This window comes from Lycorma delicatula, chromosome 5 (genome assembly GCF_047948215.1).
Source record: "Lycorma delicatula isolate Av1 chromosome 5, ASM4794821v1, whole genome shotgun sequence".
Classification (NCBI taxonomy): domain Eukaryota; kingdom Metazoa; phylum Arthropoda; class Insecta; order Hemiptera; family Fulgoridae; genus Lycorma; species Lycorma delicatula.
The window spans coordinates 39,768,786-39,781,385 of NC_134459.1; the positions used below are offsets into that span (position 1 = coordinate 39,768,786).

The window sequence follows — 12,600 nt, forward strand, 5'->3', positions numbered from 1 at the left end:
ACTGAAGAGTAAGCGACACACCCATAATTCAAACGGGAACTAACTAAGGAATAATAAAAACACAACATACATGACTGAATGGCACCCCAATTGGTATTCCTAAGGACTTGCCAACATATTTAAAAGTTTGGAACATCTCGTTTTTAATTCTTTGATGTGCTTGACCCACATAAGGCGGCTATCAAAAATAAATCTAAAAATCTGACATCACTTGAGATAGCAATTAGCTCTCCACAGAGAAAGACTTGCGGAATAAAGGGGTCCTGCAAGCAAGAAAAGACTACACATTTTGTTTTCTAAGGTGAAAATGTAAAGCCTTGGAAAAAGATTCAAGGCGAGATACAGTGTTCTGTAGTAGTCTCTCTGCTGTGGCTGTTGAACAGGACGCAATATATATGGCATAATCATCAACAAATAAAGAAGATGAAACAGGCGTCTGCACACATTTAATAATACTGTTGATGGCTATAGAAAATAAGGTGGCACTTAATACACTTCGTTGAGGTACTCCATTCTCCACATTGATGCTACCTGAGAGAGAATCTCCACACAAACATGGAGAGTTTGACCATTTAAGAAACCCCTAATAAAAGCAAGTATAATGCTCTTGAGTCCCCATTCTTTGAGGGTGTTTAGGATAGCATATCGTCAGGCTGTGTCAATTTCAAGGGTGATATGTTATTAAACATTTTTCAGATAAGATTCTTGATTTAATAAATAATCGAATTTAATTTATAGCAGATTTCTACCTGTTTTTAAGAGGAAATTAATGCATTTTGAAACGTTACCAAAGTTGTATGAATACCTTTTTCTGGCCTTACTCCAAACTATGAAAAAACAACTAACAAAAATGATTACTACATAACTGTATAAAAATACTTGTAGGAAACAGATATAAAAAAAATAAAATCGGTTGTTTAAAATCATGAGAAAATAAAACCTACTGTTTTAAATATGCTCCTGTTCACCAAAGATTACTACAAAAAACTTAAATTGTTCCAGAATGAGTTTTGAAAGCATATTTTATTTAATTCTGTGTATTTTTTAAAATATAATTTTCATCAATGACTATCATGTAAAATATAAATACCAAAAATTAATTACATTTCAAATTAGACAGATGATGTTAATTAAACCTAATTCTTTTTTATTTTCATTTTAGGCATTTGTATATGTATCAACAGCCTACTCTAACTGTCACTTGAATAAAATTGAAGAGAAATTTTATGTATCAACCATTGACGACAACAAATTAATAACATTAACAGAGTGCCTTAACAATCAACAGTTAAAAAATCTGACACCTTTGTAAGATTTATTTTTATTACCTTTTTTATTTATTGATTGTATCCATAAGTAATACAAAATTATTAAAAAAGTGAAAATCCACCTTACCAGCAAATTAAATGTGTTTTTCTAGATCTTTACCTTAGACCATTGTCAGGAGAATAATGACTGCTTAATAATTTTAATTTTTAACTATTTTATAAAATTATTTTATTTTCCTGACGATGTTCTAAGGAATTGAAAGATCTAGAGACACATTTAATTTGCTGTTAAGGTGGATTTCACTTTTTTAATAATTTATTAAACATATCAGCAGTAATCATGCTTGAGAAATTAATAAAAAATTATTGATGTGTTTATAATAATATATTTAAAAAAGCGAAAAAAAGGTGAATTACGATCATTATTATATTATACACCATTATCAGTATACATACCTTGAGATTACTTGTCAAAAATAGGCATGGAATTGTGTTCAGAGAAGGAAGTAATGATTCATTATCATTATTATTTTTAATATTATTACTTTTTGTCAACCTCATCTCCCTGCCAACCCTGTAGCAGGATGAAATACCTCTGTCTCTCATTCAAACATTCTGGATCAAGTCCCAGTCAGATGCGGCATTTTTCACAAGCTACAAAAATTCATTAACAACCATCACAGTAACTGTAACTATATATCAGCCTACTGGTGCACGATAAATAAATGTTTATTATATTATATGTATTCAAAAATGTTTATTTTCCATATTCAAATATTTTAATTAGGAGTCATATTTGAATAATACAGATTATGCAAAAAAAAAAAAAAATTAGATGTGAGTTTACCATAGAATCAAGATCCAAATCATTTTTTCATTCTTATTTTAAAATCTGTTATGTGCTGGAACATACAAGATCAGTACACTGTAAAAAGATCATATAATTATAGTGGGGGAGGGGGGAAACTGAACTTTCTTGGTGCAGATATGTACATTTTTAACACTTTCATAGGGTTTCATCATTTTAGTTCTATGTTTTGAAAGTAAAGAACAACATGTTTTATTTTTTAATGAAGGTAGAGACTTTGAATCGTTTAAAGTATATTAATATCTAATAAAGCTAAAGATTCTTAAAATGTTCTCTTAAGTATAATTTATAAAATGGTATTTTGTACAATGCATACTAGCAAAATAATTAATTGAAACAATCAGTTAATAAAGAGTCTTTAAGACAATCCCCAATCTTAAAGATTTATTTATTCATTTTATAAAAATCAGTTTAGCAAAACTAGTTCCCATAAATTTCTTAGATACCCATTTTACCAAACGGTAATTAAAACTTTTCTTAATATTTCTGTTTTCTGTATTATTACAACCTTTTATAACTGAATGAAGATATACATAAGTGTGCAGAAAGACTGCATACTAGTTTCATCTCAAGTGCTAACATTTAAAAAAAAAGTGGTAATACAATATTATATCATTTAACTCAAGATAACATCTCTATAATGAGAGGCATGATTTTATATATGATTAACATCTTTATGGTTTATATATATGTAGAACTTAATATGAAAATTATTTTATTTCAGACTGCTGGATGATATTCCTAACACATATGTATATACTAAAGCAGTAGCAGAAGACATTGTTAGAAGATGTAGTAAAGGGCTACCTGTAGTTGTAGTACGACCAAGCATAAGTAAGTATGTATGATGAAGTAAGTATGGCTTTTAATTTTATCAGCTTATATTCTTTAAGTTAATCTTGGTATAACAGCTCTGATCACAAATACTCAAATTATTATATCTTATGTAGTATGATCATGAAATTCTAATTGTTATCATAATTAAAAATTAAATCCAATTCATTGGTGATGTCAACATAAATACTTGAAAATGAAATGTTCCTTTCATTCTAAGGTGAACTGCAAAGAACAGATTTTTAAAAATATTGCATTTTAAAAATACATTTTTTAAAAAGAGAATCATTAGCTCTTCAGTCTAAATTCATTAATCATATTTCTTCATTTTTCAACTCACTTGAAGCAATACAACTTCCAGTTAACATATTCAAATTCGTTGTAATTCAATTTCTAACAACACGGCTGGATTACGGAAGGAAAGATTATCAAATAAGGGTGGTCCAAACTTTCAAGAGTTCTTAGAATTTCTTGAAACCAGATGATACAACCTGGAAAATCTTAGTTTGAGTACTATAAATTCACAATTCAGTATTGGAAATGTTGAAGGACAATATTACAACAATGCATTTAAATCTCATCGCAAACATCCTACTTTAAACGTTAAACAACAATGTTAGTTATTATTCTAGATCTAACTTTAAACATTGTTTATTTTGTAATGGCAATCATCAATTAAAAAAAAATGCAAAGAATCTTTAAATTTATCCAATGATGAACGAAGAGACTTTTCAGGATAATAATAGTTGTCTCATATGTTTTCACAAAGGTCACAGTAACAATCAATATTACTCAAATAACTTATATGATTTACGTCAACAAAGATACAACACACTAGTTCATATTGATAAAATTAATGATTCTAAATTAAGTAATGATAAATTTAGTAATAATGACTCCTCATATGATATGCACTAACTGTTCTGCATATTTAAGAGGATGGCTGAAATGTACACAGAAGGCTTTGCCATTTTGTATACCTATGGTTTGCCATGAACCAAAGGATCATGCAACCGATTGTTACTTTTTTTTAACAAATGTGTCTGAAATTTCTAAAAAACCTAAACATTTGTAAAATATCCTTCATTGCCATCTGCAATAAGACCTGTACCTCAGTGAAATTATTCCAGGTCCTGAGCCATACATTCCTGTGAATGTATGTTTCGAAAGCAGCGATGACGAATCAGGCAGTACTGAAAGGCAACAATGATTTTGATTTTGAATTATCTTCTAATAAGTCACTTTTATATCACAAGGTGAATTACATGACTTAGGGATTTAAATTTATAAAAAAAAAAAAGAAAAGCTGAACTGTTAGGATTAAGACTACAAGGTTGGAATTTACTTTAAAAAAATACAAAAATTTCAGGCTTTTGAAGCCGGCAAAAAGAAATTTTCAGTACTTATTGATGAAAATAATTTGGCTTATTGCACAAATATATGAGCTTATGTTGCACTTAGGACAAGCTCATAAACCTGAGGACTGGCACCTTTTGATAGATTTGTCCAAGTATAGTTTAAAAGTGGTTCTACTACACAACGGTAACAAATATCCTTCGATACCAATCACTTATGATATTAATTTGAAAGAGATATACGATGTGATGAAGAAGATGTCCTTGAACAAATAAATTATAAAAACCATAGCTGGAACATATGTGGTGATTTGAAAGTTATAGCTATTTTGTTAGACTATACCAAGTACATGTGTTTTCTTTGTGATTGGGACAGCCAAGCTAGGGATAAACATTACGTTACCAAAGAGTAGGAGAAATGAGACATCCTAACTCCAAAAGGGAAAAATATTATTCATGAGCCCTTACTTATACCCAAAAAAATATTTTTACCTCCTAGCCATATCAAGCTAGGACTAATGAAAAATTTTGTAAAAGCAATGAAGAAGGATAGTCCTGGAATTTTGTACATCAGGCAGAAATTTCTGAATGCAAGTGAAGGAAAACTTAAAGAAGGAATATTTGTTGGTTCTCAAATAAGAGAGAGATCAAAGATTATGTATTTAACACAATGTTAAATAACGTAGAACGTGTAGCTTGGGCTTCATTTAAAGACGTTTGCAAAATTTTTCTCGGCAAACAAAAATCCAACAATTACCATGATATTGTTAATCAACTTTTACTTCATAAGAGCTATGGTTTATAATATGTCTGAAAATACAATTCCTCCACTAATATTTGGATTTTTTCCCGGACAACCTTGGAGATAAGCGATGAACACAGTGAATGTTTCTACAGAGACATTTTGGTGATGGAAAGCCGCCTATAAAGGGAAATGGAATACTAACATGCTAGTTGATTAATGTTAGATATTAATTTGGGATGTGCCTGAGGCTATTTATAACAGAAAAACATCAGTGAAATCATTCTAACACAGGTATGGCCATGCAAAATCATAAATTTGACAGATTTTAACTATATTTTCCCTTCATTTTTTTTTGAAGCGTAATTTACTTAAAACTAAGGATGATAGAAAAATTCTATTTACAGATCTGTAATGTATGCAAAAAAGAAATTCAAGAAATGGTATCACACTTGGAGAAACATCAAAACATTTTTTTTTGCCTATCAGTGTAATCATAATATTGCTACTCCTGAGCACAACTGTTCTATTCCTTTAGCCCAAGAACATCAGTTACATATCTTAGGCATTTTATGGAACAATTCTACAGACACATTTACTCAATCTATTGATACTAAAAGAATTATTCTCACTATTATTGCAGGAATATTTGACCCATTAGGTCTTATTGGTCCTATTGTTTTCTATCATAAATGTTTTATGCTATCTTTAACGCAACTTAAAATTAATTGGGATCATAGATTAGCCACAATGATGTTACCTCAACGATGTAAATTATACAATCAGTTGCACTTAATTGATTTAATTAAGATGATTCGTCAGCTTAAATTCAACAATGGTGCTGAGGTTAACTCAATCTAAATACACGGATTTTCAGTTGCCTCCATAAAGGATTACGGTCGTACATTCAAACTCTTATTCTCTAATCAAACAATTTTGTATAATTTACTTTGTTCCAAATCAAGACTTACTTCTTTAAAGCAAATAACACTACCAAGGTTTGAATTATCTGGTTGTTTACTACTCTCACATTTATTAGAGAAGGTAATAAATGCTCTGAATAAACATATTGATGAAATACATTTGTATTCAGATTCAACATTAGCATTGTCCTGGATTCATGAACATTCATTTGCTTGGAAGGTATTTATAAGTAATAGAATTACTGAAATTCAAAGAAATACCTCAAATGCTAAATGGCACTATGTTAAGTCTCTGGAAAATCCAACTGATGTATTGTCCAGCGGTTGTAATCCAGGTAAATTAACTGATATGTCACTTTGGTGGCATGGTCCTCCTTGGCTATTACAATTTTCATCTCACTGGCCAAGTACTCATATTAACTTTAATAATTATAACAACGATCCGGAATGTCTTATGGAAAAACGTAAAAAAATATCAACACCTTTAGTACATACTGTTTTAGTTGACTATACACAACAATTTTCATCTTTATAAAAACATACATTTAGCTTTTGTTTCTGATTTTTCACAATCTTAAATAAAATCAGTCTGAACAAATTACTGATCATTTAATTACAAGGCAATTAAATCAGACCGTTACCTTTTTCATAAAACAGTCTCAACATGTAAATTTTAGTGTGAAATAAACTTAAGAACAATCAATTTATTTCTAACCAAAGCAAAATCATTTCACATGACTCATTTCTAAATGACTGAGACTATTATGAGTGAGAGGTAAATTGCAATACTCTTTATTATATTATAAAGATAAACATCCTACTATCCTACACTCAAAGGCAAATATAACTAAATTAATTATTATCGCTGAGCACTTACATCTTTTACATTCTGTATACAATTGACACATCATACATTATGCCAGAAATACTGGATCTTAAATGCTGAAACTAGCATTTCATCAATCATAAGTAAATGCTTAAATTGTTTTCGTTTTAATGCAAAAACTCAAATGCAACAACTAGGTCAGTTACCACCTTTCAGAGTAGAACCTTTTTGTCCATTTTCTGTCTGTGAAATAGACTACGGAGGTCCAATTACGATTCGTCAAGGCAGGCAGCAGTTCAAAGCCTTAAGTAAATTTTATATTGCACTTTTTACATGCCTCAGTACCATTGCAGTTTATTTAGAATTAATCTCAGATTTGACTACACAATCATTTATCGCAACACTCAAGAGATTTATTTCATGAAGAGGTATTCTTACCCAAATCCTTTCCGATAATCCTTTCCAAACATATTTTGTATGATTTATTTAAATTTTTTAATTCGGAAAATTTAAAATCAAACATTCAACATTTTTCATCCAACAAAACATATCATTGTCATTTATTCCACATTCTTCGCCCCATGTTGATGGCTTATGGGAGAGTGCAATTAAAAGCGTAAAATATCATCTACATTGTGTAGAATAAACATAGTAGGATAAACAATCTTGAACTTTGAAGAATTGTATACGGGTTTAACACAGGCTAAAGCCAGTCTTAATTCTCGTTCATTTTTACTGTATATACGGATTATAGGGACCCAAAACCACTATTGCCTGGACATTTTCTTATAGATTGTTCAGTTATGTCTTTACCTGAACCAGATTACAAAGAAATTGAAATTAACTGTCTAGATCATTGGCATTTACTCCAGAAATTCATCCAATCCAGATGGATTGGACCAACATTTCCAGTCCTTACAATTCCAGATAGAAATGATGGTCTACAAACTAACTTCATTATCTCAAGCAGAGAAATACATGGAGTTTCCCTTCACATAATTTGTCAATTGCAGACTTAGTATAAATCTCTAAGAACTGTTCACCAATGCAATGGAAATTCAAAATTATCACTGAAGTTTATCTAGGTTCTGACCAATTAGTTCCAGCTCTAAAGACCTGTGCATAAGTTGTATTTGCTGCCAGTAGCTGAAAATTAATTGAATGTTGTTTATTTAAAAAAAAAACCTTTTAAAAGTTACTAATTGAGGATATTTCTAAAATAATAATTTTACTTATTGATATACTTTATTATTGTAATTCATTTATTGTATTTTATTAATATGCTTTAAATTGTGATTCAAAATATGGTCATCAATTTTATATATTGTTATTATAATGTAATATTCTGTATTTATATCTCACTCATATACTTCTAACACCCTACTCTACAGACTAAGTATTGTACTGCATTTACATATATGTGTATACTATATGCAGGCACATATGCAGACAACAAATACAGGATAAACACATACACATCACACAAATATTATATATTAGATGCAATAAGTCATCGTTATTTACACTTCCTAGCCAATGACACCATGGTAATTTGGGTTGTCAGACACATCTTCTCGCAATAGGTGTATCACGAACAACATATTTAAACAAAACCTAGTCACTATAAGATTAAAGGTACAAGTTTGCAAGAATATATATATATATTTACTTGTATTATTAGAAAGTTATTAATATTATGAGAATTATGATTATTATTCTTACTGTATTACTATTTTTATACATTGTCATTGATTTGTTATCACTATTATATGTTATACTGATAAAAAAAGTAAAATAAATATACTTGGTTTATCTTGTACTACTGGATCATAATAATGATATAATTTATATTTATATTAGTATAGCATTTATGTACCTGATATTATAGATTAATTATATTGATGAGTTTGACCCATGTACGTGCCTATCAAAAAAAAAAAACCTAAAAACTTAACATGAGGAGAGAGCAATTAGTGCTCTGCAGAGAAAGACTTGTGGAATAAAAGGGTCTTGCAGGCGAATAAAGACTACACAGGTGAAAAGGAGAAGTTGGTAATCTTGGACCATACTTCAAGGTGATATATAGAGTTCTGTAGTAGTCTCTCTGCTGTGGCTATTAATCAGTACATAATATATGTACTGATGATTTTGTAAATCATCAACAAATAAAGAACATGAAAAAAGTGGCTCCAAATATTTAGTAATAGTGCTGGTGGCTACAGCAAACAAGGAGGCACTTATACACTTCCTTGAGGTATTTCCATTCTTCAAGGTGATGCTACCTGATAAAGAATCTCCAACACGAACACAGAAAGTTCGGTTATTTAAGAAACCCATAATAAAAGCAAGCATATTGCCCTTGACTCCTGGTTCTTTATGGGTGTTTAGAACACCACGTCACCAGGCTGTGTCGTATGCTTTCCTGACATCAAAGAAGATAGAGATGAAATGCTGACACAGTAGAAAAGCATTTTGAATAGCTGCTTCCATGACATTAAATGGTCAACAGAAGATCATCCTTGGTGGAGACCACACTGTTCTGGATATAAATGGCCATGTCTCTCTAAGGACCATGTAAGCCTGCAATTCACCATTCTCTCCAACACTTTGCATACACTTTTGATTCTTAAAATTACGTCTTTCATAAGGGTAAAAAAATATTAAGGTAATATACTACCACTGTTGGCTTAATAAATTAATATTTTTCAGTTTACTTGATTATTTTTTTTTCTAGGAAGTTGATTTTACTGATGATTTATTTAACTATCATCTAGAAGTTGTTCGCTGATTTATTTGCAATTTATTATTAAAATTACTTGTATTAACAATTTTTAAAATATAAAAATTTGAATTTCCTTGTCATCCAGTATGCTCTTTAGTCACCTAGCAGCACTCAAAAGGTAAAGCCACTTTTGGTAAAAAGTGTTAGAACAATTTTCAGTGTAAATAATCTTAATTTAAATCATTTATTAAGCAACCGATATAAAATCAAAGGAAAAATAAAACAAAATTTAATAAAATTAAACAATAATTAACATTAATTGCTTTTTTAATTATTTCAGTCATAGGTTCACTTAAAGAACCTGTTCCAGGTTGGATTGATAATTTATACGGTCCATCTGGAGTTATTGTTGCTGCAATGACAGGAATAATGAGAATAGTGGAATGCAACCCTGATAAAAAAGCTGATTTAATACCAGCTGATATGGTCGCTAATGCAGTAATTGCTTCAGCATGGCGTTTAGGTAGCAGGTAAATAAATAGTAGTATACACAATCTGTATAATATATATTTTTATAAATGATGTAATATAGAAGAACTTTGTATCTAACAGTTAGTAATTAATTATCTATTCTTAACATGTCAACTTTTGGATATTTTTAATTACTTTACAGCTTATGTTATTGAATTTTTGGCACTGAAATGTTAACGATAACCACTGATTTAATGATAACAGTTTTTATGACAGTATCTTCTTGCCAATCTTTTTTTAATAATTGTCCAAAGGATTTGACTGAAGAGTTGACTGACCCCTGAAACAAATTATTCATAGCCATAGTCTAGGGCCAATTTTTTTGCACTTTTAAGTTATCTTGTGATATGTTTGTTTTCTATGGGCACATTTGACCTTATTCTGAAGTAAAAAAATATCAAGTTTCTTACAGTTTTGTAATATCATTCATAGTACTAAATCAAACACCACATTCACAAACTATTTGTTGTTGGGTTGAACAACAAAAGAGAAAAAAATTCATCCTATAAAACAACTGGTGTTAAGTACTGCAGTCATCCAACAGTAGAGAAGCATATCTAGTGTGTCCGTTTTGTTTTACAGTTACTCTGTATAGCTAATCATTTCTGTTGAAACTATTAGATTCTTTTGCTATCTGACCTGATTAAAATTAAGGTTAAATAAATTTTTTAAAATATTCTGGGAAGGGTGCCAATGCTTAGAAACAGTTTTCTGTTTTCTAACTGAAAAAAGGCATTGCAGTCTTTTTATTCCTTTAATGTCATTTAAGTTAAAAAAATTATTGAGAACAAAAGCATAAAAACTTAATGTTTTGTTTTTAACAACTTTTGTCTAGACATATAGTTGTGTCTTAGAAGGGATGAATCAATCATAGTAGTTATACACATTCTGTTATTGGTGTAGTATAAAGATCAAGAACGAAAGTTAAAGAAAATCTTAATTCTTATTTTATTGTTTTCACCTTATTTCATTCAGAAAGAAAAGTACAAGTTTGTGAAAGATAATTTATAAATATTCTTAATTTAAACCTATATTTAATTTAACATTTAAGAAATTTTTTTTATAAATGAAGACAAATTATATTTTAATTTTGAATAAACTGACAAATTATGGAAAATGAAATGAATGGCTATGCCAGGGATTTTAAGGAGGGTATAGGATGATGATAATAATAATAAAAAAGAGATACGAGGTGTGTGAGAAAACTAATGAGATTGGTAACGCTGCGAGCGATCTGGCAATGCTGTGTTTACCGGTCTGTGATAGACTGGTTTGTTCATCCCATCCACATGCTCAGTACGAGTTTCAACTCCGTTCAGCCAACACATTATTTTGACAGTACCATCAGTGAAGTTGTGTTATGAAAATGGAGCATCGGAATTTAGAGCAACGTTGTGCAATCAAGTTTTGTGTTAAACTTGGGGAATCCATGAGTGTGATCTTTGAAAAGTTGAAACAGGCCTATGGGGAACATTGCTTATCAAGAGCACAAGTTTTCCGCTGGCATAAATCATTTTTGGAAGGCTGAGAACACGTTGAAGATCAACCTCACTCAGGGAGACCTTCAACTTCAAAATCTGATGAAAACGTTGAGCGTGTGAGGGTTCTTCTGAGATCAGACCGTTGTTTAACAATAAGGATGATGAGTGAACAGTTAAATTTATATACTTTCACCATACATCAAATTTTGACAGACGATTTGGACATGCAAAAGGTTTGTGCAAAATCGGTGCAGAAAAACCAACGGAACAGAAGGACAATCGAAGAAACCTGTGCGTTGATCTTCTTGAGAGGATTGACAATGACCAAGAATTCTTCAATCGTGTGATCACAGATGATGAATCCTGGATATTTGAGTATGATCCTGAAACAAATCGGTAAAGTGAAGAGTGGCACACTCAGTCATCTTCTCGACCGAAAAAATGTCGAATGAGCAAAACAAAGATTAAAACCATGCTGATTTACTTTTTTGACAGTAGGGGTACCATGCATAAAGAATTTCTTCCTCCAGGACAAACTGTCAACCAAGTGTTTTACAAAGGTGTCCTTGAAATGCTCAGGAAAAGTGATTCACATGAGACAAGACATTGCATGCTTCATCATGACAATGGCCCGTGTCATACGGCCATTTCCATCAGGAATTTTTGACCTCAAAACACACTCCTACGGTTCCTCAATCCCCCTATTCACGTGATTTGAGTCCTTGTGACTTTTTCCTTTTCCCGAAATTGAAACATGTCTTAAAAGGACGTCATTTTGGAACTCTGGAGAAGATTCAAAAGACTGTGACCGACCAGTTAAAAGTCCTATCAGTTGAAGCCTTCCAGCGCTGCTATCAGGAGTGGGAACAACAACTCCACTGGTGTATAGCTGTCCAAGCGAACTACTTTGAAGGGGATAATATTGTAGTTTGAAAAAAATTAAAACTTTGATAAGAAAAAAGTCAGTCTCATTACTTTTCTTACACATCTCATATATGAAGTAAAAAAGAAAAAAAAATAACTAGAAGGAAAACAAAAAAAATTATAACA

At 30.7% G+C, this 12,600-nt stretch overlaps 1 protein-coding gene across 1 annotated transcript in view; it reads left to right on the top strand.

The window, feature by feature from the left end:
• Positions 1–12,600, top strand: part of LOC142324402 (fatty acyl-CoA reductase wat-like) — a 38,115-nt gene that overhangs the window by 11,540 nt on the left and 13,975 nt on the right. Inside the window, exons 4-6 of the mRNA XM_075365235.1 lie at positions 1,163–1,308; positions 2,861–2,970; positions 9,879–10,068. Of these exons, the coding sequence (XP_075221350.1) occupies positions 1,163–1,308; positions 2,861–2,970; positions 9,879–10,068 (446 nt within the window). The remainder of the gene's footprint in view (positions 1–1,162; positions 1,309–2,860; positions 2,971–9,878; positions 10,069–12,600) is intronic.